Source organism: Oncorhynchus clarkii, chromosome 13, assembly GCF_045791955.1.
Source record: "Oncorhynchus clarkii lewisi isolate Uvic-CL-2024 chromosome 13, UVic_Ocla_1.0, whole genome shotgun sequence".
Lineage (NCBI taxonomy): Eukaryota > Metazoa > Chordata > Actinopteri > Salmoniformes > Salmonidae > Oncorhynchus > Oncorhynchus clarkii.
Window position 1 is genome coordinate 39,096,251 of NC_092159.1, and position 27,999 is coordinate 39,124,249.

A 27,999-nucleotide genomic window follows, 5' to 3' on the forward strand; every position below is an offset into this window, starting at 1 on the left:
ATATTATATATTATATCTATTTCCATCCTGTCTTCTATCCCTTTTCATTTGTTCTTTAACGTCGTTTCTGGTCCTGTTTGATGCAGCCCAGACGTCTCCCTGATAAAAAGGTCCTGGGGAATCAAATGTATCCCTGGTCACATCCTCCCTCTCTCTCTGGCTGCCAGCCCGGCAGAGCCCCAAACCAGGCTAAACACTTCACTCAATCCTGAAGAATTACATCCAGATGAGATCGAAAACACACATCACACATTCCCTCTATGTCCTTATTTGTGTCTTGGCGAGACGGTGGCGAGGCTTCGTGCTTTATCAGTGTTGCTATGATTCATTGAGGCTGTGAAATGAGGGTGTTGGGCCCCGCTTTATATGATTGTGGGCCTGTGTTTACAGGCGAGGAGACGGGAGAGAGGGCAGAGAAGGGAGAGAGGAGAGAGAGGGAATATAGAGGAGAGAGAGGGGAAAGGAGAGTGAGATGAAGAGGGGAGAGAGAAGGGGGAGAGTGTGACACCAATGGCCCACCTAAGGGCACGGCTGCTGGGTCAAAACTCCAGGGAGAGCGGGTGATGGTGGAGAGGGTTGGAGCCTACTGTGCATATCGGCTAACAAATGGTGTGCAATGGTATCATCCTACATGAAAAAAATACTACAGTTTACTATAGAATATTACAGTACTTACCATAGAATTCTATAGTAAAAAATAGTATACTGTAGAATACTATACTACACACTGTGGTATCCCTCAATCATGTGTAGTACTTACTATAGAATGTTGTAGTATACTGCAGAATACAGTCGTGGCCAAAAGTTTTGAGAATGACACAAGTATTCATTTTCACAAAGTTTGCTGCTTCAGTGACTTTAGATATTTTTGTCAGATGTTACTATGGAATACTGAAGTATAATTACAAGCATTTCATAAGTGTCAAAGGCTTTTATCGACAATTACATGAAGTTGATGCAAAGAGTCAATATTTGCAGTGTTGACCCTTCTTTTTCAAGACCTCGGCAATCAATTAACTTCTGGGCCACTGATGGTAAGCCCATTCTTGCATAATCAATGCTTGGAGTTTGTCAGAATTTGTGGGTTTTTGTTTGTTCACCCGCCTCTTGAGGATTGACCACAAGTTCTCAATGGGATTAAGGTCTGGGGAGTTTCCTCGCCATGGACCCAAAATATCTATGTTTTGTTCCCCGACCCACTTAGTTATCACTTTTTCCTTATGGCAAGGTCATGCTGGAAAAGGCATTGTTCGTCACCAAACTGTTCCTGGATGGTTGGGAGAAGTTGCTCTCGGAGGATGTGTTACCATTCTTTATTCATGGCTGTGTTCTTAGGCAAAGTTGTGAGTGATCCCACTCCCTTGGCTGAGAAGCAACCCCACACATGAATGTTCTCAGGATGCTTTACTGTTGGCATGACACAGGACTGATGGTAGCGCTCACCTTGTCTTCTCCGGGCAAGCTTTTTTCCGGATTCCCCAAACAATCGGAAAGGGGATTCATTCGAGAAAATGACCCCAGTCCTCAGCAGTCCAATCCTTCTACCTTTTGCTAGACTTTCTTGGGCGCCCTGAAGCCTTCTTCACAACAATTGAACCGCTCTCCTTGAAGTTCTTGATGATCCGATAAATGGTTGATTTAGGTGCAATCTTACTAGCAGCAATATCCTTGCCTGTGAAGCCCTTTTTGTGCAAAGCAATGATGACGCCACATGTTTCCTTGCAGGTAACCATGGTTGACAGAGGAAGAACAATGTTTCCAAGCACCACCCTCCTTTTGAAGCTTCCAGTCTGTTATTCGAACTCAATCAGCATGACAGAGTGATCTCCAGCCTTGTCCTCGTTAACACTCACATCTGTGTTAACGAGAGAATCACTGACATGATGTCAGCTGGTTCTTTTGTGGCAGGGATGAAAAGCAGTGGAAATGTTTTTTGGGGGGATTCAGTTCATTTGCATGGCAAAGAGGGACTTTGCAATTAATTGCAATTCATCTGATCACTATTCATAAAATTCTGGAGTATATGCAAATTGCCATCATACTGAGGCAGCAGACTTTGTAAAAATTAATATTATGTCATTCTCTAAACTTTTGGCCAAGACTATATATACTACAGTTTTATTTTACTATAGTATTTACAGTGCCTTGCGAAAGTATTCGGCCCCCTTGAACTTTGAGACCTTTTGCCACATTTCAGGCTTCAAACATAAAGATATAAAACTGTATTTTTTTGTGAAGAATCAACAACAAGTGGGACACAATCATGAAGTGGAACGACATTTATTGGATATTTCAAACTTTTTTAACAAATCAAAAACTGAAAAATTGGGCGTGCAAAATTATTCAGCCCCTTAAGTTAATACTTTGTAGCGCCACCTTTTGCTGCGATTACAGCTGTAAGTCGCTTGGGGTATGTCTCTATCAGTTTTGCACATCGAGAGACTGACATTTTTTCCCATTCCTCCTTGCAAAACAGCTCGAGCTCAGTGAGGTTGGATGGAGAGCATTTGTGAACAGCAGTTTTCAGTTCTTTCCACAGATTCTCGATTGGATTCAGGTCTGGACTTTGACTTGGCCATTCTAACACCTGGATATGTTTATTTTTTAACCATTCCATTGTAGATTTTGCTTTATGTTTTGGATCATTGTCTTGTTGGAAGACAAATCTCCGTCCCAGTCTCAGGTCTTTTGCAGACTCCATCAGGTTTTCTTCCAGAATGGTCCTGTATTTGGCTCCATCCATCTTCCCATCAATTTTAACCATCTTCCCTGTCCCTGCTGAAGAAAAGCAGGCCCAAACCATGATGCTGCCACCACCATGTTTGACAGTGGGGATGGTGTGTTCAGCTGTGTTGCTTATACGCCAAACATAACGTTTTGCATTGTTGCCAAAAATTTCAATTTTGGTTTCATCTGACCAGAGCACCTTCTTCCACATGTTTGGTGTGTCTCCCTGGTGGCTTGTGGCAAACTTTAAACAACACTTTTTATGGATATCTTTAAGAAATGGCTTTCCATAAAGGCCAGATTTGTGCAATATAGGACTGATTGTTGTCCTATGGACAGAGTCTCCCACCTCAGCTGTAGATCTCTGCAGTTCATCCAGAGTGATCATGGGCCTCTTGGCTGCATCTCTGATCAGTCTTCTCCTTGTATGAGCTGAAAGTTTAGAGGGACGGCCAGGTCTTGGTAGATTTGCAGTGGTCTGATACTCCTTCCATTTCAATATTATCGCTTGCACAGTGCTCCTTGGAATGTTTAAAGCTTGGGAAATCTTTTTGTATCCAAATCCGGCTTTAAACTTCTTCACAACAGTATCTCGGACCTGCCTGGTGTGTTCCTTGTTCTTCATGATGCTCTCTGCGCTTTTGACGGACCTCTGAGGCTATCACAGTGCAGGTGCATTTATACGGAGACTTGATTACACACAGGTGGATTGTATTTATCATCATTAGTCATTTAGGTCAACATTGGATCATTCAGAGATCCTCACTGAACTTCTGGAGAGAGTTTGCTGCACTGAAAGTAAAGGGGCTGAATCATTTTGCACGCCCAATTTTTCAGTTTTTGATTTGTTAAAAAAGTTTGAAATATCCAATAAATGTCGTTCCACTTCATGATTGTGTCGCACTTGTTGTTGATTCTTCACAAAAAAATACAGTTTTATATCTTTATGTTTGAAGCCTGAAATGTGGCAAAAGGTCGCAAAGTTCAAGGGGGCCGAATACTTTCGCAAGGCACTGTATACTATAGTTAACTGTAAATACTACAGTATACTACAGTTAATACTACAGCAAAGTCTGCAAAAACACTACAGTGAATACTCGACCCCATCCCCTTCTCAAGACCATCTCTGGAGACCTTCTCCCATTCCTCACTTCCCTCATCAACTCATCCCTGACCACTGGCTGCGTCCCCTCTGACTTCAAAATGGCCCGAGTCGCTACCCTCCTCAAGAAACCAACACACTACTCATCTGGCATCAAAACCTACAGACCTGTATCCCTTCTTTCTTTTCTTTCCAAAACACTTGAGCGTGTTGTCTCTGATCAACTTTCTCGTTATCTCTCTCAGAACGACCTTCTTGACCCTAACCAGTCAAGGCTTCAAGATGGGTCACTCAACCTAGACTGCTCTTCTGTGTCACGGAGGATTTTCGCACTTCCAAAGCTGACTCTCTCTCCTCTGTTCTCATCCTCTTAGATCTATCCGTTGCCTTCGACACTGTGAACCATCAGATCCTCCTCTCCACCGTCTCAGGGCTGGACGTCTCAGGCAATGCCCACTTTTGGATTGAATCCTACCTAGCAGGCCGCTCCTACCAGGTGACATGGAGAGGATCTGTGTCTGCCCAACGTATTCTCACTACTGGTGTCCCCCAGGGCTCGGTTCTAGGCCCTCTCCTCTTCTCTCTATTCACCAAATCGCTCAGTTCCGTCATATCCTCACATGGTCTCTCCTATCATTGCTATGCGGAAGACACTCAACCCCTTTTCTCCATCCCCCCTTCTGACACCCAGGTGGCGACACGCATCTCTGCGTGCTTGGCAGATATCTCAACTTGGATGTCGGCCCACCACCTCAAGCTCAACCTTGACTCTTCCTCCTGGGGAAGGCCTGCCCGCTCAAAGACCTCTCCATCACGGTTGACAACTCCACAGTGTCGCACTCCCAGAGTGCAAAGAACCTTGGAGTGACACTGGACAACAACCTGTTGTTCTCTGCAAACATCAAAGCAGTGACCCGCTCCTGCAGGTTCATGCTCTACAACATCCGTAGAGTACAACCCTACCTCACACAGGAAGCGGCGCAGGTCCTAATCCAGGCACTTGTCCTCTGCCTTCTGGTCTACTGCAACTCACCGTTGGCTGGGCTCCCCGCTTGTGCGATCAAACCCCTGCAACTTATCCAGAACACTGCAGCCAACCTGGTTTTCAACCTTCCCAAGTTCTCTCATGTCACCCTGCTTCTCTGACACTCCACTGGCTTCCAGTTGAAGCTCACTTCCGCTACAAGACCATGGTGCTTAACTACAGAACAGCAAGAGGAACTGCCACTCCCTACCTTCAGTCTATGCTCAAACTCTACACCCCAACCTGAGTACTCCATTCTGCCACTTCTGGTCTCTTGTCCCTCCCACCCCTAGGAGGGCAGCTCCCGCTCAGCCCAGTCAAAGCTCTTCTCTGTCCTGGCACTGCAATGGTGGAACCAGCTTCCCACTGAAGCAGCAGAGTCCCTGCCCATCTTCCGAAAACATCTGAAATCCTACTTCTTCAAACAGTATCTTAAATAACCCTCCTACTCTCCTAAGACCCCTCACCCCCCTAAAATGTAAATAGTACACTAAGGTATTCTTTCATGTGGGATGTGTTATCATGTTAGTTACTGCTGAGCCCACTGATACAGCTGTAGGCTTGAGCTGCACCATTTAATTAAGAGATTTAAGGATTACAAAGAAGGGAGGTGCCAATTAGCCAAATTGCTGTCTTAAGATGTAATCTCTTGGGAGAGTAGAGCAGCAACATCACTTCTATAAATTACTGGAAGTTGTTTCAAATCAATAACCTTGTGAACTTATGCAGACCGAAGCAGTATTTCTAAGGAATGATGCACTAGCCATACATTGCTAGTGTTATCTTGACAAAGTGTGTGGATGTACACGATACAGTACACTATCCATTAGTCTTTAATAGTACAGTATCTTGTCAAAGATTTTCCTGTGTTTTAGGATGGATGGATGTACTGTACTCATACCTTGAGGACAGTGATGTTCCAGGCGTAGCTCTCCATGGCTTTATGTAGCTTCCGGCCTTTCAGGCCCTCCTTCGCCCCGATCCTGTGAAGGTCCACATGGAAATCCAGTCCTGGACAAACACAAACACAAGAGGTGAATGAACTGTTCATAGGGTACAGGCAGCCAAGGTCAGAGGGGTTAGGATAAAGTGGAAGTCCGTTGGACCGTCTGTCCATTTGGACAATAAAATAATGTTATTCATCTTCAGCTGTAGGTTGTTCTGTACCATCACCACCCCGGATGGTCCCATGGCCTGTAGGGCGTACTGTACCATCACCACCCTGGATGGTCCTATGGTCTGTAGGGCATACTATACCATCACCACCCTGGATGGTCCCATGGTCTGTAGGGCATACTATACCATCACCACCCTGGATGGTCCCATGGCCTGTAGTGCATACTATACCATCACCACCCTGGATGGTCCCATGGTCTGTAGGGCATACTATACCATCACCACCCTGGATGGTCCCATGGTCTGTAGGGCATACTGTAACACACCACTCTGGACGGTCCCATGGTCTTTAGGGCATACTATACCATCACCACCCTGGATGGTCCCATGGTCTGTAGGGCATACTATACCATCACCACCCTGGATGGTCCCATGGCCTGTAGTGCATACTATACCATCACCACCCTGGACGGTCCCATGGCCTGTAGGGCATACTATACCATCACCACCCTGGACGGTCCCATGGCCTGTAGGGCATACTATACCATCACCACCCTGGACGGACCCATGGCCTGTAGGGCATACTATACCATCACCACCCTGGATGGTCCCATGGCCTGTAGGGCATACTATACCATCACCACCCTGGATGGTCCCATGGCCTGTAGGGCATACTATACCATCACCACCCTGGACGGTCCCATGGTCTGTAGGGCATACTATACCATCACCACCCTGGATGGTCCCATGGCCTGTAGTGCATACTATACCATCACCACCCTGGACGATCCCATGGCCTGTAGGGCATACTATACCATCACCACCCTGGACGGTCCCATGGCCTGTAGGGCATACTATACCATCACCACCCTGGACGGTCCCATGGCCTGTAGGGCATACTATACCATCACCACCCTGGATGGTCCCATGGCCTGTAGGGCATACTATACCATCACCACCATGGATGGTCCCATGGCCTGTAGGGCATACTATACCATCACCACCCTGGATGGTCCCATGGCCTGTAGGGCATACTATACCATCACCACCCTGGATGGTCCCATGGCCTGTAGGGCATACTATACCATCACCACCCTGGATGGTCCCATGGCCTATAGAGCTTACAGTAATATAACCACCCTGGACGGTCCCATGGCCTGTAGGGCATACTATACCATCACCACCCTGGACGGTCCCATGGCCTGTAGGGCATACTATACCATCACCACCCTGGATGGTCCCATGGCCTGTAGGGCATACTATACCATCACCACCCTGGCACTGACTTCTACAGTACACAGCTACTGTAATGCTGAGTACAGCTGCTTCCCTGGACACTTTTTCAGAGTTTGAGGACAAAGTCTAAATACAGAGCAACTTCCCACTACAAAGACATGTCCCTACCCTTCATGTTCTGTGCTCCACTTAAAAAGTCCCCTCAACAAAGTATGCCATCACCATTCCGGTTCCCCATGGCACACATTGGCACACCCATTTCTCCATCCCTCCAGCAGAGCCACCCCCTTGACAGGCACACGCCCATAAAACCCCACACACCCACACCACCACAGTTCAGTGACTGAGAATCACCCTAGCCGAGAGGCATGGAGAACAAGAGAGGGAAAGAGAGAAATATATTATTAGTGAGCTGCTTCTGAGCAGTAGTGTAACTGGGGCATCCAGGTGTTATAAATAGCACCTGGGCGTGATACGAACAACAATAATAATGGTGAGCAACAATACGTTTCTAGCCAGAGGTCATTTCTCTCTTTCTCTCTCCCTGTGCCCAGCCTTCTGACACGCTCTCCTCCCATCCATCTACTCATCTACCCATCTCTCTCTCTGTGCCCAGCCTTCTGACACGCTCTCCTCCCATCCATCTACTCATCTACCCATCTCTCTCCCTGTGCCCAGCCTTCTGACACGCTCTCCTCCCATCCATCTACTAATCTACCCATCTCTCTCCCTGTGCCCAGCCTTCTGACACGCTCTCCTCCCATCCATCTACTCATCTACCCATCTCTCTCTCTGTGCCCAGCCTTCTGACACGCTCTCCTCCCATCCATCTACTCATCTACCCATCTCTCTCCCTGTGCCCAGCCTTCTGACACGCTCTCCTCCCATCCATCTACTCATCTACCCATCTCTCTCTCTGTGCCCAGCCTTCTGACACGCTCTCCTCCCATCCATCTACTCATTTACCCATCTCTCTCCCTGTGCCCAGCCTTCTGACACGCTCTCCTCCCATCCATCCATCTACTCATCTACCCATCTCTCTCTCTGTGCCCAGCCTTCTGACACGCTCTCCTCCCATCCATCTACTCATCTACCCATCTCTCTCTCTGTGCCCAGCCTTCTGACACGCTCTCCTCCCATCCATCTACTCATCTACCCATCTCTCTCTCTGTGCCCAGCCTTCTGACACGCTCTCCTCCCATCCATCTACTCATTTACCCATCTCTCTCCCTGTGCCCAGCCTTCTGACACGCTCTCCTCCCATCCATCTACTCATCTACCCATCTCTCTCTCTGTGCCCAGCCTTCTAACACGCTCTCCTCCCATCCATCTATTCATCTACCCATCTCTCTCCCTGTGCCCAGCCTTCTGACACGCTCTCCTCCCATCCATCTACTCATCTACCCATCTCTCTCTCTGTGCCCAGCCTTCTGACACGCTCTCCTCCCATCCATCTATTCATCTACCCATCTCTCTCCCTGTGCCCAGCCTTCTGACACGCTCTCCTCCCATCCATCTACTCATCTACCCATCTCTCTCTCTGTGCCCAGCCTTCTGACACGCTCTCCTCCCATCCATCTACCCATCTCTCTCTCTCGCCTGGCTTACTCTACTGCCCGTTCTTTCAAAGTGATAATAATCCCTGTTGTTATATTAAGCTGTTTGGTTCCCATTTATTTGAGGGTTGAATATTTTTGTACTGTGTTTCCACGAGCTGTCAGTGAAATGACATATCATATCATATCATATCCTGAACCTCAACCCATTCATTTATCTCCTTTATATTCACAACAAAACCAAAAGTAAAGGTGTCAGACTCAGTTCTTAAAAGGGGAGATCTGCAGTTGCTACATCCATTTTTGACCTTATGAATTTATATATATTTATATACCTTTTCCTTCTTGAAGAATATACCATATAAATGAGCTTAGTTCAACTGTCAAATCCAATCAGAACCCAAAACATAAGCTTGTTTTACCAATGTTTGTAAACATTATACATGTAAACAAATTCTGTACAGCCTCAAAACATGCTTAAAAATATGTTTTTTATATATTAGATGGTCAGTCCTTGCATCCATAGCTCTGTCTATAAGAGTGTTTACATTTTTCTCCAGGCCCATCCCTCAGCTTGAGGAACCTTGTGGCACACAGCCTCTCGGACCATTTCATTTTTCAATTGTCCTGTTCCCCTCCTGTGGGACACTTGTCCTGTCCCCCTCCAGTGGCACACTTGTCCTGTTCCCCTCCTGTGGGACACTTGTCCTGTTCCCCTCCTGTGGGACACTTGTCCTGTTCCCCTCCAGTGGCTCACTTGTCCTGTCCCCCTCCGGTGGGACACTTGTCCTGTTCCCCTCCAGTGGCACACTTGTCCTGTCCCCCTCCGGTGGGACACTTGTCCTGTTCCCCTCCTGTGGGACACTTGTCCTGTTCCCCTCCAGTGGCACACTTGTCCTGTTCCCCTCCTGTGGGACACTTGTCCTGTTACCCTCCAGTGGCACACTTGTCCTGTTCCCCTCCTGTGGGACACTTGTCCTGTTCCCCTCCTGTGGGACACTTGTCCTGTTCCCCTCCAGTGGCTCACTTGTCCTGTCCCCCTCCGGTGGGACACTTGTCCTGTTCCCCTCCAGTGGCTCACTTGTCCTGTCCCCCTCCGGTGGGACACTTGTCCTGTTCCCCTCCAGTGGCACACTTGTCCTGTCCCCCTCCGGTGGGACACTTGTCCTGTTCCCCTCCTGTGGGACACTTGTCCTGTTCCCCTCCAGTGGCACACTTGTCCTGTTCCCCTCCTGTGGGACACTTGTCCTGTTCCCCTCCGGTGGGACACTTGTCCTGTTCCCTTCCTGTGGGACACTTGTCCTGTTCCCTTCCTGTGGGACACTTGTCCTGTTCCCTTCCTGTGGCACACTTGTCCTGTTCCCCTCCTGTGGGACACTTGTCCTGTTCCCCTCCGGTGGGACACTTGTCCTGTTCCCCTCCTGTGGGACACTTGTCATGTTCCCCTCCGGTGGGACACTTGTCCTGTTCCCTTCCTGTGGGACACTTGTCCTGTTCCCCTCCTGTGGGACACTTGTCCTGTTCCCCTCCAGTGGGACACTTGTCCTGTTCCCCTCCGGTGGGACACTTGTCCTGTTCCCCTCCTGTGGGACACTTGTCCTGTTCCCCTCCTGTGGGACACTTGTCCTGTTCCCCTCCAGTGGGACACTTGTCCTGTTCCCCTCCAGTGGGACACTTGTCCTGTTCCCCTCCTGTGGGACACTTGTCCTGTCCCCCTCCTGTGGCACACTAGTCCTGTTCCCTTCCTGTGGCACACTTGTCCTGTTCCCCTCCTGTGGGACACTTGTCATGTTCCCCTCCTGTGGCACACTAGTCCTGTTCCCTTCCTGTGGCACACTTGTCCTGTTCCCCTCCTGTGGCACACTTGTCCTGTTCCCCTCCTGTGGGACACTTGTCCTGTTCCCCTCCTGTGGGACACTTGTCCTGTTCCCCTCCTGTGGGACACTTGTCCTGTCCCCCTCCTGTGGCACACTAGTCCTGTTCCCTTCCTGTGGCACACTAGTCCTGTTCCCTTCCTGTGGCACACTTGTCCTGTTCCCCTCCTGTGGCACACTAGTCCTGTTCCCCTCTTGTGGCACACTAGTCCTGTTCCCCTCTTGTGGCACACTAGTCCTGTTCCCCTCTTGTGGCACACTAGTCCTGTTCCCCTCTTGTGGCACACTAGTCCTGTTCCCCTCCAGTGGCACACTAGTCCTGTTCCCCTCCAGTGGCACACTAGTCCTGTTCCCTTCCAGTGGCACACTAGTCCTGTTCCCTTCCAGTGGGACACTAGTCCTGTTCCCCTCCAGTGGCACACTAGTCCTGTTCCCCTCCAGTGGCACACTAGTCCTGTTCCCCTCCAGTGGCACACTAGTCCTGTTCCCTTCCAGTGGCACACTAGTCCTGTTCCCTTCCAGTGGCACACTAATGAGCCCCTATGGCATACTCTACTCTATCACAGCTGAGTCTCACGCTCTGCTTCTCGTGTGATGAGAGAGGGAGAGAGAGACGGGCGTGTCAGTGCTGGGATGTGCTCAGAGAGAGACGGGCGTGTCAGTGCTGGGATGTGCTCAGAGAGAGACCGACGGGATGAGGGGCAACAAAATGTCCCCGCAATCTTCTCTCTGAATGCTCCTTCACACACAGACCTATGCTCCATATACACATAGGTAAAGGAGGATACCCAGTCAATTGTACAACTGAATGCATTCAACTGAAATGTGTCTTCCACATTTAACCCAACCCCTCTGAATGAGAGAGGTGCGGGGAGCTGCCATAGTCAACATCCACGTCTTTGGCGCCCAGGGCTGTCACGCCCTGGTCTTAGTATTTTGTGTTTTCTTTATTATTTTGGTCAGGCCAGGGTGTGACATGGGTGATTTATGTGGTGTGTTTTGTCTAGGGTTTTTTTGTAGGTTATGGGATTGTGGTTAGTGAAGTAGTCTAGGAAAGTCTATGGCTGTCTGGATTGGTTCTCAATCAGAGGCAGGTGTTTATCGTTGTCTCTGATTGGGAACCCTATTTAGGCAGCCATATTCTTTAGGTATTTGGTGGGTGATTGTTCCTGTCTCTGTGTTTGTTGCACCAGATAGGACTGGTTCGGTTTTTCACGTTTATTGTTTTTGTATATTGTTTGTATTTTCATCTTTATTAAAGATGTTTATAAATAACCACACTGCATTTTGGTCCACCTCTCTTTCACCGGAAGAAAACCGTAACAAGGGCCTTGCTCAGGGACAGAACAACAGATTTTTTACCTTGTTGGCTTGGGGATTCGATCCAGCAACCTTTTGGTTACTGGCCCAAAACTAACCACTGCCGCCCCAGGCGGGGAGAGAAACGGGGAGGGATAAGAGTGAGTAGTAAAATAGAGCAAAAGAGGAGTGAGAAAACGGGACTAACGAGAGAAATGAACAGAATGGAAAAAAAGGCAGAACAGAGAGAGAGAGAGAGATACAGAGAGAGAGAGAGAGACAGAGAGAGAGAGACAGAGAAATCAAAAAAGAGAGGCTCCGAGCCGAGCTTCATTTATTTATTATGAGTGATGTGCTGCGAGGGAGGGAGCAGCCAACGCCGGATTTCATCACAGGACACCGCAGAGAATGGGATTTTCTCTGTCCGGAACGGCGGCATTGACTATGTAAAGACAGGGGTCTCTTTATCGCCTGCATTTCCATGGTAATGGGAACCATGGTGAGAGGCTGCTAACCATACCAACGCAGCCAGAGGCGGCGGAGAATCTCACCAAGGGACAGAGAGGGGGAGGGGAGGAAGGCATATCAATAAATAAACATAGCCATGCAGCCTGTGCCTCCTACCTCCTCCTCCCTCCATCAGTCCTCCTGCCCTATACCCACGCTAGCTAACGCCAGTCTATTGCTGCTGTCCCTCTGGTGCAAGAGCTGGAAAAACCCATTAAAACGGGTGATATGAACTCTGTGGTTCTCTTAAACATGATCGCAGGATTTGAATAAGCAATTTTAGGGGTATATACATGATGTGCATGTTATGAAAAGCACCACGTATGCACATACACACACACACACCTGTGCACACAGCCACAGGTAGCATCTGTGTGCCAGAACGTATGTCACAGATGCCTGAGTGGTCGTTCATTAGTGCGGCCGGTGTTGTGGTGAGCCATCAATACAACCCAGGGGGGTTCGTTAGGCAGGCACCTCTGTAGGTGCATGCAGAGAGGAGTTAGCGGGGACATCTGGTCGCCTCACGTCCCGCCTCTCTCTCGCTCGCTCGCTCTCTCACTCTCTCTCCCCTCATCAACACATCAGCGCCACTTCCCAAATTAAAGTGATTAGAAGCAATAATGGCTGGGCATAATGATCACAGAGAGGGGGTGGAGGAAGGAGGACAGAGAGGAGAGCCATTCAAACAGAGTGCTGTTTTCTCTGCCACATATATTTCAAACGGATGTGTGTGTGTGTGTGTGTGTGTGTGTGTGTGTGTGTGTGTGTGTGTGTGTGGGTGTGTGTGTGTGTGTGTGTGTGTTTACGTATGTGTTGATGGAGGGGACTGTCATCAGTGATCAAAGCTTGATCAATTACAAGCGGCACGATGACACACGTGTCCCACTGTGACGGCACCACGCTGACATGTACCTCAAATAACCAGTGTAGGTGTCAGCTGCAATCAGACATCATGGTAGCAACTAAATGCTCATTCAGAGGGGATGGGTTAAATGCTCACCCAGCAACTAAATGCTAATTATACCTTTTGCTATCAAAATCATAAACCTTCTTTTCCATGTGAATGTACCTCTCCCACCCCCTCTTCTCGCATCTCTTCTTGCCCCCCCCCCCCCCCCCCTCTCTCTCTGCATATCCCCATCTCTTTAGGCTCTTAACATGTAAAGTGTCTATGCTGACTATCACACAGTCCTGAGCTGACCTCTGCATGTCCTCTGAATAACTTAGTGAACATAGATGGTTAGGATATCAACCTACAGTGGCTAAATGGATTCCTATTGGGGCCCGTCGGTCAACATGTAACCCGTTTGGACTGTGGGTTCAGGGGGCCATAATAGACTATAGTCCAAACTTCAAACAAGTTATCCTTATTAAAGCCAGGGGAACACACACTGAGACCTGCGTTTACATTGAGAGCTGTCGGGGTATGATAACCTGCCTCCCCATCCTCTGCAGGCTGGCAGGGCCTAAGGCCCTAATTCAGTGGGCAGATAGCTAGGAGATGAGTTCCACACGGACACACAAAGCTTCAGAGCATCAGCCGTTTGAAATGGAAGACGGCACCGCTGTCGCCCAGCTGGTGGACAGAGGGAGAGAGGGAGGGAGAATGAGAGAGAGAAAGGGTTGGGCTGGGAGGGACGAAGGGAGAGAGGGAGGGAGAATGAGAGAAAGAGAGGTTTGGGCTGGGAGGGACGAAGGGAGAGAGGGAGGGAGAATGAGAGAGAGTGAGAGGGTTGGGCTGGGAGGGACGAAGGGAGAGAGGGAGGGATAATGAGAGAGAGAGAGAGGTTTGGGCTGGGAGGGACGAAGGGAGAGAGGGAGAATGAGAGAGAGAGAGGGTTGGTCTGGGAGGGACGAAGGGAGAGAGGGAGGGAGAATGAGAGAGAGAGAGGGTTGGGCTGGGAGGGACGAAGGGAGAGAGGGAGGGAGAATGAGAGAGAGAGGGCTGGGCTGGGAGGGACGAAGGGAGAGAGGGAGGGAGAATGAGAGAGAGAGAGGGTTGGGCTGGGAGGGACGAAGGGAGAGAGGGAGGGAGAATGAGAGAGAGAGGGTTGGGCTGGGAGGGACGAAGGGAGAGAGGGAGGGAGAATGAGAGAGAGAGAGGGTTGGGCTGGGAGGGACGAAGGGAGAGAGGGAGGGAGAATGAGAGAGAGAGAGGGTTTGGCTAGGAGGGACGAAGGGAGAGAGGGATGGAGAATGAGAGAGATAGGGTTGGGCTGGGAGGGATGAAGGGAGAGAGGGATGGAGAATGAGAGAGAGAGAGGGTTGGGCTGGGAGGGACGAAGGGAGAGAGGGAGGGAGAATGAGAGAGAGAGAGGGTTGGGCTGGGAGGGACGAAGGGAGAGAGGGAGGGAGAATGAGAGAGAGAGAGGGTTGGGCTAGGAGGGACGAAGGGAGAGAGGGAGGGATAATGAGAGAGAGAGAGAGGTTTGGGCTGGGAGGGACGAAGGGAGAGAGGGAGAATGAGAGAGAGAGAGGGTTGGTCTGGGAGGGACGAAGGGAGAGAGGGAGGGAGAATGAGAGAGAGAGAGGGTTGGGCTGGGAGGGACGAAGGGAGAGAGGGAGGGAGAATGAGAGAGAGAGAGGGTTGGGCTGGGAGGGACGAAGGGAGAGAGGGAGGGAGAATGAGAGAGAGAGAGGGTTGGGCTGGGAGGGACGAAGGGAGAGAGGGAGGGAGAATGAGAGAGAGAGGGTTGGGCTGGGAGGGACGAAGGGAGAGAGGGAGGGAGAATGAGAGAGAGAGAGGGTTGGGCTGGGAGGGACGAAGGGAGAGAGGGAGGGAGAATGAGAGAGAGAGAGGGTTGGGCTAGGAGGGACGAAGGGAGAGAGGGATGGAGAATGAGAGAGAGAGGGTTGGGCTGGGAGGGATGAAGGGAGAGAGGGATGGAGAATGAGAGAGAGAGAGGGTTGGGCTGGGAGGGACGAAGGGAGAGAGGGAGGGAGAATGAGAGAGAGAGAGGGTTGGGCTGGGAGGGACGAAGGGAGAGAGGGAGGGAGAATGAGAGAGAGAGAGGGTTGGGCTGGGAGGGACGAAGGGAGAGAGGGAGGGAGAATGAGAGAGAGAGAGAGGTTGGGCTGGGAGGGACAGAGGGAGAGAGGGAGGGAGAATGAGAGAGAGAGAGCGGGTTGGGCTGGGAGGGACGAAGGGACGAAGGGAGAGAGGGAGGGAGAATGAGAGAGAGAGTGGCTGGGAGGGACGAAGGGAGAGAGGGAGGGAGAATGAGAGAGAGAGAAGGTTGGGCTGGGAGGGACGAAGGGAGAGAGGGAGGGACGAAGGGAGAGAGGGAGGGAGAATGAGAGAGAGAGAGGGTTGGGCTGAGAGGGACGAAGGGAGAGAGGGTTGGGCTGGGAGGGACGAAGGGAGAGAGGGGGTTGGGCTGGGAGGGACGAAGGGAGAGAGGGAGGGAGAATGAGAGAGAGAGAGAGGGTTGGGCTGGGAGGGACGAAGGGAGAGAGGGAGGGAGAATGAGAGAGAGAGAGGGTTGGGCTGGGAGGGACAGAGGGAGAGAGGGAGGGAGAATGACAGAGAGAGAGCGGGTTGGGCTGGGAGGGACGAAGGGAGAGAGGGAGGGAGAATGAGAGAGAGAGGGGCTGGGAGGGACGAAGGGAGAGAGGGAGGGAGAATGAGAGAGAGAGAGGGTTGGGGTGGGAGGGACAGAGGGAGAAAGGGAGGGAGAATGAGAGAGAGGGGGGGGGGTTGGGCTGGGAGGGACGAAGGGAGAGAGAGGGTTGGGCTGGGAGGGACGAAGGGAGAGAGGGAGGGAGAATGAGAGAGAGAGAGAGAGGGTTGGGCTGGGAGGGACGAAGGGAGAGAGGGAGGGAGAATGAGAGAGAGAGAGAGGGTTGGGCTGGGAGGGACGAAGGGAGAGAGAGAGGGTTGGGCTGGGAGGGACGAAGGGAGAGATGGAGGGAGAATGAGAGAGAGAGAGGGTTGGGCTGGGAGGGACAGAGAAAGAGAGGGAGGGAGAATGAGAGAGAGAGAGGGTTGGGCTGGGAGGGACGAAGGGAGAGAGGGAGGGAGGGAGAATGAGAGAGAGAGAGGGTTGGGCTGGGAGGGACGAAGGGAGAGAGGGAGGGAGAATGAGAGAGAGAGAGGGTTGGGCTGGGAGGGACGAAGGGAGAGAGGGAGGAAGAATGGGAGAGAGAGAGGGTTGGGCTGGGAGGGACAGAGGGAGAGAGGGAGGGAGAATGAGAGAGAGGGTTGGGCTGGGAGGGACGAAGGGAGAGAGATAGGTAATGGCGCAAGGGTTGACGGCTAAATTGTGCCACACTGTGTTTATCACTAAACACACTCATCAATCTCTAAATGGACTGGAAACATTGACTCATTGCCTAACATCGAATTCCTTTCGATCCTTTGTCATTGGTTAACTGGCTGAACCCCTGCGATTGTCACTGACCAAAATCACAGGATGCATCCTGATCTGCAGTCGGAGGGGAATCTTTGGTTCTGTCTTGAATAACTGGCTGATCTCAAAATAGCTGTCTGATCTGGCCATGCAGTCAAGCGGCTCTCTCCTCCCTGACTGGTTCTGGTGGTTGGCCTTTATTTTTGATTGGCTGGCAAACGGCCATATTTATGTGTGGGCTGGCTGGTTGACCTCTGCCCTCCAGAGTTCCACACTACAGCAGAGACTCAATGAGGCATCCACACAGTCGCTAGGGGCCCTCCCTACTTCCTGTCCTGGCCGCTTTATTAAAACCATACATACACGTTGACGCACACACGCACGCACCCACAGACACACACGCATACACACGCACTGAATGAGCCAACCATCCCTCTTCTAGTTTTCCCCATCGTTGGTTTTATTACCGGTGGTGTAGCAGTGCTCCCCATGCCCAGGTGCCTTATGGGTAAACAGCGGTGTGCTGTCGTCTCTCCGTGGGGCTGCTGAGAGCCCAGCCATGTGTGTCACAGCTGCTTCAGCTTCCTGTGTTTGTAGTTCCTTCGCCACACACTTTTTATATTTTCCATTTCATTTTGTTCCGCCTGGCCAAGCAATACCAAAACAGCGCCCTTGTCAGAAAGCATGAGCTGGGATGCAGAGGCATGGGAGAAGTTAAGTCTCAGAAATCTGTGTGAATCCAGCAGAGAGGTGGGGGAGAGGGGAAGGATGGCTGCAGGACATGTCTTTTTACGACTGGGCTGGGTGAAGGGTGGGGTGGAGGAGGGTGAGGGAGGGAGGGAGCTGGATGTTAGAGAAAGTGTTATGTTTGGCATGAGGCTGAGGGGGTTCTTTATCTCCAGTTCCCCCACCCCCAATGTTTTCTTGTTATATTATTATATTACACAACCGACCCTTTGAGATCCCACTACTGACACCAACACACAGCTGTGTGACTGTATAGCTGTATAGTTACTGGTGGGGTTTCAGCCATACTTAGCCCAGGGCTTCTTATGGGGCTGTTCTATGGAGGAGCGGGGGAGTGCATTCTGATTCAAGCCCAGCTTTCATGCTCCATCCCTGGGTAATAGGGAAGCACGACACTGGCACAGGGACATGGTGCTGCCCACATGGAGGTGGCTGGGCATGGGCATGAGCCTGTTACTGTGAGACTGAGGGGAGGCCTGTGGGGTGCAGGCTCATCTCATCAGATTTGGCACAATGGGTGGACATGTGCAAGCCTGTCCAGTGGCTTCAGTGTCTGATGAATTCCCCCAACCATCTCAGTAGCACTCTTAAACACACACACTCTCCCTCTCTCTCTCTCTCTCTCACACACACTCACACACTCACACACACACACACACACACACACACACACACACACACACACACACACACACACACACACACACACACACACACACACACACATACACATTTTAGGGGACCTAAAATCCTATTTTCCCTAACCCTAACCCTAACCTAATCAAAACATAACTCCTAACCTTAACCACTAAACCCTTAACCTAATTCTAAACCTAAGACTAAACCTGTCTCTGTCTGGTTCAGTTAACATGTAGATGTTTTTCATTCCATCCACAGTTCATTAAGTTCATTATATATACAGTGCCTTCAGAAAGAATTCAAACCCCTTGACTTATTCCCAGATTTTGTTGTGTTACAGCCTGAATAGAAAATTTATGAAATGTAGATTTTTTCTCACCCATATCCACACAATACCCCATAATGGCAAAATGAAAATATGTTTTTAGAATGTTTTGCACATTTATTGAAAATGAAATAGAGAAATATCTAATTCACATACGTATTCACACACCTGAGTCAACACATGTCAGAATCACCTTTGGGAGCGATGACAGCTGTGAGTCTTTCTGGGTAAGTCTCTAAGAGCTTTGCACACCTGGATTGTACAATATTTGACCATTATGATTCTTTTGTAGTATTCAAGCTCTGTCAAGTTGCTTGTTGATCATTCATTGTTACACACCCATTTTCAAGTCTTGCCATAGATTTTCATGCCGATTTAAGTCAAAACTTTAACTAGGCCACTTAGAAACATTCAATGGTGTCTTGGTACTCAACTCCAGTGTATATTTGGCCTTGTATTTTAGGATATTGTACTGCTGAAAGGTGAATTTGTCTCCCAGTGTGTCACGCCCTGACCTTAGAGCTTTTTATGTCTCTCTTTGGTTTGGTCAGGGTGTGATTTGGGTGGGCATTCTATGTTCTTTATTTCTAGGTTTTGTGTTTCTATGTTTTGGCCGGGTATGGTTCTCAATCAGGGACAGCTGTCCATCGTTGTCTTTTAAAAAAAAAATAATAATAATTTCACCTTTATTTAACCAGGTAGGCTAGTTGAGAACAAGTTCTCATTTACAACTGCGACCTGGCCAAGATAAAGCATAGCAGTGTGAACAGACAACACAAAGTTACACATGGAGTAAGTAAACAATTAACAAGTCAATAACACAGTAGAAAAAAAAGAGGAGTCTATATACATTGTGTGCAAAAGGCATGAGGAGGTAGGCGAATAATTACAATTTACAGATTAATAACACTGGAGTGATAAATGATCAGATGGTCATGTACAGGTAGAGATATTGGTGTGCAAAAGAGCAGAAAAGTAAATAAATAAAAACAGTATGGGGATGAGGTAGGTAAAAATGGGTGGGCTATTTACCGATAGACTATGTACAGCTCCTTTTGATAAGGAATCATACTTAGGCAGCCTGTTTTGCCACCTTAGGTTGTGGGATGTTTTTTGTTAGCTCTGTGTAGCCTTCAGAACGTGACATTCGTTGTTCTTTTGTTGTTTTGTTTAGTGTTCAGTTGTAATAAAAGTATGAACACTTCCCACGCTGCACCTTGGTCCACTTCTTCCGACGAGCGTTACACAGTGTCTTTTGGAAAGCAGTTTTTCCTCTAGGATTTTGCCTGTGCTTAGCTCTATTCCGTTTCTTTTTATCCTAAAAAAGTCTTTGCCGATGACAAGCATACCCCTAACATGATGCTGCCACCACCATGCTTTAAAATATGAAGGTGGTACTCAGTAATGTGTTGTGTTGGATTTGCCCCAAACATAACATTTTGTATTCAGGACATAAAGTTAATTTCTTTTCCACTTTTTTTTGTAGTTTTACTTTAGTGCCTTATTGCAAATATGATGCATATTTTGAATAATTTTACTCTGTACAGGCTTCCTCCTTTTCACACTGTCATTTAGGTTAGTATTATGGAGTAACTACAATGTTGTTGATCCATCCTCAGTTTTCTCCTATCACATCCATTAAACTCTGTAACTGTTTTAAAGTCACCATTGGCCTTATGGTGAAATCCCTGAGAGGTTTCCTTCCTCTCCGGCAACTGAGTTAGGAAGGTCGCCTGTATTTTAGTAGTGACTGTGTGTATTGATACACCATTCAAAGTGTAATTAATAACTTCACCATGCTCAAAGGGATAGTTAATGTCAGCTTTTTTCATCTCCTAATAGGTTCCCTTCTTTGTGAGGCATTGGAAAACCTCCCTGGTCTTTGTGGTTGAATCTGTGTTTGAAATTCACTGCTCGACTGAGGGACCTTACAGATAATTGTATGTGTGGGACACAGAGCTGAAGTAGTCATTCATAAATCATGCTAAACACTATTATTATAAAACGTATTATGTGACTTGTTAAGCACGTTTTTACCCCTGAACTTATTTAGACTTGTCATAACAAAAGGGTTGAATACTTATTGACTTATTGATTTCAGGTTTTAATTTGTAATCTATTTGTAAAAATGTCTAAAAACATAATTCCACTTTGACATTAAGGGGTATAGGCCAGTAACACCACTTCTCAATATAATTCATTTTGAATTTGTTGTAACACAACAAAATGTGGAAAAAGTCAAGGGGTGTGAATAAATATATACTGTACACTCCCCTACGTATTTATTTGGCCAGTGAAGCTAAAACGTTTAATTTGTCTCTATACCCAAACAATTTGGTATTATATGTACTATAGTACATACCTGTTTTCATACATATCTGTTTCACCATTTAGAAATGAATGCACTTCATGTATCTAGTCATAAATACTTGTACAAATTCACTTAGTGTTTTCAGTTAAGTCAACACGTTTGCATTTGGTCTCATATTCTTAGCACGCGATGACTACATCAAGCTTGTGACTACAAAGTAGTTGGGTGCATTTGCAGTTTGTTTTGGTTGTGTTTCGGATTATGTTGTGCCCAATAGAAATGAATGGTAAATGATGTATTGTGTTATTTTGGAGTCACTTTTATTGTAAATAAGAACAGAATATGTTTCTAAACACTTCTACATTCATGTGGATGCTACCATGATTACAGATAACTCTGAATGAATCGTGAATAACGATGAGTGAGAAAGTTACAGTGTCAAAGATCATACCCCCAAGACAGGCGAGCCTCTCACCATTACCAGGGGGGGATATTTATGCCTCTGTAACAAAGCTGGAGTCTTTGACAATTTGTTGGGCCTTCCTCTAACACAACCTGGTATTGAGGTCCTGGATGGCAGGGAGCTCGACCCCAGTGGCGTACTGGGCCGTACTCACCACCCTCTGTAGCGCCTTGCAGTTGCCGTACCAAGCGGTGATGCAGCCAGTCAAGATGCTCTCAGTGGTGCAGCTGTAGAACTTTTGGAGGATCTGAGGGCCCATGTCAAATCTTTTCAGCCTCCCGAGGGGGAAGGGAAGTTGTAGTGCCCTCTTAAAACTGTGTTGGTGTGTGTGAACCATGTTAATTACTTAGTGATGCGGAGGAACTTGAAACTCTCGACCTGCTCCACTACAGCCCCATCGATGTGGATGGGTACGTGCTCGCCCCTCCGTTTCCTGTAGTCCTCGATCAGCTCCTTTGTTGTTGTCCTGGCATCACACTGCCAGGTCTCTGACCTCCTCCCTACAGGCTGCTTCACTGTCCAAATAAAACCGTTAGGAGGTGTACACGTGTGCCCTCGCTGCTGGTTTACGTGCATCTGTTTAATATCCATGGGCTTAGCAGTGCAGATGTACTATCTGTGTTATGTCTCGCCTTCAGAGGCGGGCAGGCACAAATACTGTAGGTAAACAAACATAATGAGGATAAATCAGGAATCCTGATGCATCTTCATCTCATCTTCTCTGCCATTTAGAAGCGCTGTCTGTCTGCAGCCGCTCAGTACTGCAGTGGGGGCAAACTGCAATTACAGCCCCGCGCAGAGGATGGCGAGCCAGGAGAAAGACAATCATTGGCCCCCTAATTTGGAGCCATTTTGTACTTAAAAGATCTCATTATAGTCAATTACAACCACGCACCAAAAGCCTTAGTCACCGCTATCGTCCACAAGCCATTTAAAAAAAAAACAGTATTGACGATTCCCTGCTTCCATTCTCTCCCTCATTCTATCTTTCTATCTATTACTGTCCTTCCTGTCCTCTTTATTCACTGAGTTTATTCACTCCTCTTGTTCCATTCAATGCCGTCTTGCTCAGTGAGTGAATGCACTGACGTGTTAACCTCCCAGGGCTGAGTCCCTGAAGATACATGGTAAATTACTGGATGGCTACAGCAATAGCAATGACAGTGACTATGATGAAATCCCCACAGGTACAGTTGAAGTCAGAAGTTTACATCCACTTAGGTTGGAGTCATTAAAACTGATTTTTCAACCACTCCACAAATGTCTTGTTAACAAACTATAGTTTTGGCAAGTAGGTTAGGACATCTACTTTGTGCATGACACAAGTCATTTTTTCCAACAATTGTTTACAGACAGATTATTTCACTTATAATTCACTGTATCACAATTCCAGTGGGTCAGAAGTTTGCATACACTAAGTTGACCGTACCTTAAATCAGCTTAGAAAATTCCAGAAAATTATGTCATGGCTTTAGAAGCTTCTGATTGGCAAATTGACATCATTTGAGTCAATTGGAGGTGTACTTGTAGATGTAAGGCATACCTTCAAACTCGGTGCCTCTTTGCTTGACATCATGGGAAAATCAAAAGAAATCAGCCAAGACCCCAGGAAAAAAATTGTAGACCTCCACAAGTCTGGTTTATCTTTGGGAGCAATTTCCAAATGCCTGAAGGTACCACGTTGATCTGTACAAACAATAGTACGCAAGTATAAACACCATGGGAACACGCAGCCATCATACTGCTCAGGAAGAAGATGCATTCTGTCTCTTAGAGATGAACGTACTTTGGTGTGAAAAGTGCAAATCAATCCCAGAACAACAGCAAAGGACCTTGTGAAGATGTTGGAAGAAACAGGCACAAAAGTATCTATATCCACAGTAAAACGAATCCTATATTGACATAACCTGAAAGGCCGCTCAGCAAGGAAGAAGCCACTGCTTCAAAACAGCCATAAAAAAGATTTGCAACTGCACATGAGGACTCATACTTTTTGGAGAAATGTCCTTTGGTCTGATGAAACAAAAATAGAACTGTTTGGCCATAATGACCATCATTATATTTGGAGGAAAAAGGGGGAGGCTTGCAAGCCGAAGAACACCATCCCAACCGTGAAGCACAGGGGTGTCAGCATCATGTTGTGGGGGTGCTTTGCTGCAGGAGGGACTGGTGCACTTCACAAAATAAATGGCATCATGATGATGGAAAATGTTTATGTGGATATAGTGAAGCAACATCTCAAGACATCAGTAAAGGGAAGTTAAAGCTTGGTCGCAAATGGGTCTTCCAAATGGACAATGACCCCAAGCATACTACCAAAGTTGTGACAACAAAATCAAGGTATTGGAGTGGCCATCACAAAGCCCTGACCTCAATCCAATATGTGTGGGCAGAACTGAAAAAGCGTGTGAGCAAGGAGGCCTACAAACCTGACTCAGTTACACCAGCTCTGTCAGGAGGAATGGGCCAAAATTCACCCAACTTATTGTGGGAAGCTTACGGAATGCTACCCGAAACATTTGACCCAAGTTAAACAATTTAAAGGCAATGCTACCAAATACTAATTGAGTGTATGTTAACTTCTGACCCACTGGGAGTGTGATAAAATAAATAAAAGCTGAAATAAATCATTCTCTCTACTATTATTCTAACATTTCACATTCTTCAAATGAAGTGGTGATCCTAACTGACTTAAGACAGGGAATTTTTACTCTGATTAAATGTCAGGAATTGTGAAAAACTGACTGAAAAATGAATTGTGAAAAACTGATTCCACTGCTGTGCCTATGAAGCTAAGCAGGGTTGGTCCATTCCCTGAATGAGAGACCATATGCTGCTGGAAGTGGTGTTATATAATATCTCATTGCCTTGTGTAGGGTGCTGTCTTTCAGATGGGATGTTAAAATGGGTGTCCTAACTCTCTGTGGTCACTAAAGCTCCCATGGCACTTATTGTAAGAGTAGGGGTGTTAACCCCAGTGTCCTGGCTAAATTCCCATCTGGCCCTCATACCATCATGGTCACCTAATCATCTCCAGCTTGCAATTGGCTCATTCATCCCCCTTCCTCTCCCCTGTAACTATTCCCCAGGTCATTGCTGTAAATGAGAATGTGTTCTCAGTCAATTTACCTGGTAAAAAAATGTAATAGAAAGACTGATCAGCGACCAGTTTGGGATGGGAGTGTCTGGGTTTGTTGAAGCTACTGACCCGTGGCATAGACTGGTCCGAGATCTGTTTGTGCTGTCTTGCCGACCTTAGGAGACAGCACTTTACCAGGCTATGATAAAGTGAACACTACAAAGCCTTACCTGCCCGTTGTGCTTGTGTAAGCTTGGAGTAGACCACGTCAGCTGACTCGATCAGCGTCCGGCTCGTCTGAATCATCTATAGAGAAATAAACGGGACAAGATTACGCAAAAGGAAGTGAGGTCGTACAGCATCAAGCAATTCCTGTGTCGCAGGGGGACTTCTTATGCCATGAGTCCTACTGTAGACAAGGCTAAACAGGACAATGGAAACAAAACCTCTTAGTAAAGAATAACACAGAATTATCATTGAATGTACGCATAGCCAAACATGGGGGAATACCCTAGGAATAATGAATAACAAAGTCTAAAGGGAAATTCTTCTCAGAGACATTCGATGGAAGAGAAAGAGGGTATGTCAACATTTCACAAAGCCCTTGGATCATTCGCTCTTATGAACTTTTTTCTCCCTTTGCAATTGCCAGACCCTGGGAATCACACACACACACAGAGACAGACAAGACAAAACACACACACACACACACACACACACACACACACACACACACACACACACACACACACACACACACACACACACACACACACACACACACACACACACACACACACACACGGCGAGTCCTGATCATGTGGTGACACAGTAGAGGACAGGAGGTGAGAACAGTCTGGGTGCATCCTAAATGACACCCTGCCCATAGGGTTCTGGCCAAAAGTAGTGCACTACATAGGGAATAGGGTGCCATGTTGTGATGCAGCCCCCGTCTGGTCCCTTACCTGTGTTCCTGGAAGCATTGAGCCAGCCTTACAGCTTTAGCCCAGTTCCAATCCCCAACCCTGTGACCTGAACTGAAAACCTTCTGCTTTTACAGCCTCTCTCCCTCCCATAGACAGCGAGAAGCAGCTAGCCTGACCCAGCAGCAGGAGAACGCTAATGAAGTTTCACACTTTAGTTAAGAGCACAGAGACAAGAAGCAGGCCACTGTGTGTGGGCCGGTACAGGGCCACTGGATCTGGGATCATATTGGTCAGCAGACAGGACAGGGGGCTGGCTCCCATTGGCTCAGGCTGAGCTGGGTCTCTCTGGCCTGGCCTTAAGGGCGCTGACCACAAAGTTCCAATCTGCTGATGCTCAGTTCACTCCTAGGTTACGGCGCCTGCGTCCAACCAGCCCACATGAGGACAACCATTAATGTCTTAATGGCTAGGGCTGGTACACACACACACACACACACGCACACACACACAAACGGATACACACACACACCCGCAAACACTGGAGCCTCTGTTTTTGAGAGTGGGGCGTGTGCCAATGGACTAATCTTTGGAAGCACACAGTAACACTCAGCTGACTGACCCTGTGCTCAGGACAGGCAGCCTCTGTCTCAGACACACTCAGCCTCACTGTAGATTCATCTCCTCAGCTGTCGGGACTCTGCTAGCTAACGCTGGGAGGCTGGGAGCACAGGAATGTTGCAATGGAACAGCATTGGAATTATTTTTAGGCCCTTCATTTAGGCTCTTCATTAAAGCCCTTCACATGTGAATGTAATGTACCGGGGCCATAAGAGGTACTCAAAGACAAGCCCACGGAGAAAGCTGATTAAACTACAAAGCTATTTAGAGCCTCAGCTATGGGACTTATATGAGGTTGTTGCACTCTAGGTGTCGGCAATAGGAGTGACTAGGATATGAACAGTAATGTCATGTAGCTACAACACCACAACAGTTCCTCTCTGATGACCCAGTTCAATAGGTCAAACCAATCTCCATCAGGGAGGTGGAATAGTGGGGCGTTGACTTGCTCTGAGCGCTGGGGGGGGGGGACTTTAACCACCCCTGTGTTGGCCTGCACCAGTAGGTGCCTGGTGAATAATGAATAAGCTGGTTGTCATCACAGATCAGACAGCAGCCAGGATGGAGAGTGACGGCTTGGGGAGGCACAGGGCATGATGGGATGCCGTGCGGAAACGCAGCAGGGTGAACCGCTCCGGGATGAGTTAGCGTTTATCACAGCGCTGCAGTGAGCTATAGGAAATGGTTTGTTCACTCCCTGTGGTGGAGGTCATCTGTGGCATGTTGCCTTGCTGTGTCATAATGTGCTAACAATTTATAACATTTTCCTACACTGATAGTATTATTTCAAGGCATAGTGTGCAACAGACTCTTAAAGACTGTATAGTGCACGAGGGTGTTGTAGCTTGTCACCTTACCAGGTTGTGAAGCGTTTTTTATTCCACAGCACCTTTTTAGTGAATAACGTTCGCACGCCTATTAACCGCCAATGAACGTTGCGCTTGCGTCACTCGTTCAGCATTTACCCACAAAACGTATCTCTCTGAGTACAACATAAACCTCAACAGACTGGTAGCTCTGCAGTGCATGTTATGTCTATGTGGTGCTGCTATAGCGTACCATGTCGTAGGCGTTGAGGACCTTGCGGAGCAGCTCGGGGACGGGCCCTTGGGCCTCCATGGTGGGGTAGGCTTGACTCAGGTCCACGGTCACCCTGAGCGCTCGCTCGCTGTTCATCAGCCACGTGGACACGGTCAGGATACACTGCTTCATGTTGGCCGCCGGCGTCAGACCACACAGCTCCTTGAACGACACCATGGCATTCTGGTAAATAAACAGAGAGGATCATGGATGAGGGTTAGCATCACGGAATCTGTAAATATTGAAAGAGATTGTAAGATAGCGGACCCAAGGGACAATTCAAACACAGAGAGGATGGTTTATTGATTCCAAGAGGATCATGGGGCAAGTTTACCGTTATTACTACATTGCCCACAGCAACTTAAAAAACAATAATCATTGTGACCAAAATGTCCCACAAGACCGTACTCTGCACATGAGATAAATGTGGTCAACCGTATCCTGATACTCTTCTCAGGCCAGAGAGAACCTCAGGAGAGGAAGAACGGTCCTGATTACGTTTGTGTTCACTAGTGAACCGAGCGGTTCCCATGACATCACAGCCTGCTCGTTCAGTGGTGCAACGCGGCCCAGGAGCCTCCACCTCAGGCTGCCTGGCCCTGGTTCTGGCCCTGCCACAACGCCTGCCTCTCTGCCTGCACCTCCAGCCCTACGTGGCTGTTTACATCACAGCCCAGCATTGTTCCCTCCAGCATGGGAACCTGAGCCCTGATTCGGGCCCACCAGGCCATTCACACAGTACATCACCATTCACTGGCCCATCCAAACAGGGGAAGGAAAAAAAGCAATGGGGGATGAAAGAGAGACCAAAATTGGAAAGATAGAGTGAGAAGGGAAGAGAGGGATAGAGAAGGGAGACGGGAGGCAGGGAGAAAGAGAGACAAGTGGGGAAAATCAGTCGTAAGAGAAAGAGGAAAAGCGGGAGAAAAAAAGGGAAAGACAGAATAAAAGAAGGAGGGTGAGAAACAACAGACTGAGGGAGGAAGAGAGTGTGGTGATGGAAGTGGTCAACAAACCA

The 27,999-nt window shown here is 48.2% G+C and overlaps 1 protein-coding gene across 2 annotated transcripts in view; it reads right to left on the reverse strand.

The window, feature by feature from the left end:
* LOC139364716 (inactive phospholipase C-like protein 2) overlaps positions 1-27,999 on the reverse strand; it is a 104,266-nt gene that overhangs the window by 4,625 nt on the left and 71,642 nt on the right. For both annotated transcript variants that reach the window (XM_071101705.1, XM_071101707.1), the window contains exons 3-5: positions 26,961-27,164; positions 24,588-24,663; positions 5,755-5,864 (exon numbers count right to left, since the gene is read on the reverse strand). In XM_071101705.1, the coding sequence (XP_070957806.1) occupies positions 5,755-5,864; positions 24,588-24,663; positions 26,961-27,164 (390 nt within the window). The remainder of the gene's footprint in view (positions 1-5,754; positions 5,865-24,587; positions 24,664-26,960; positions 27,165-27,999) is intronic.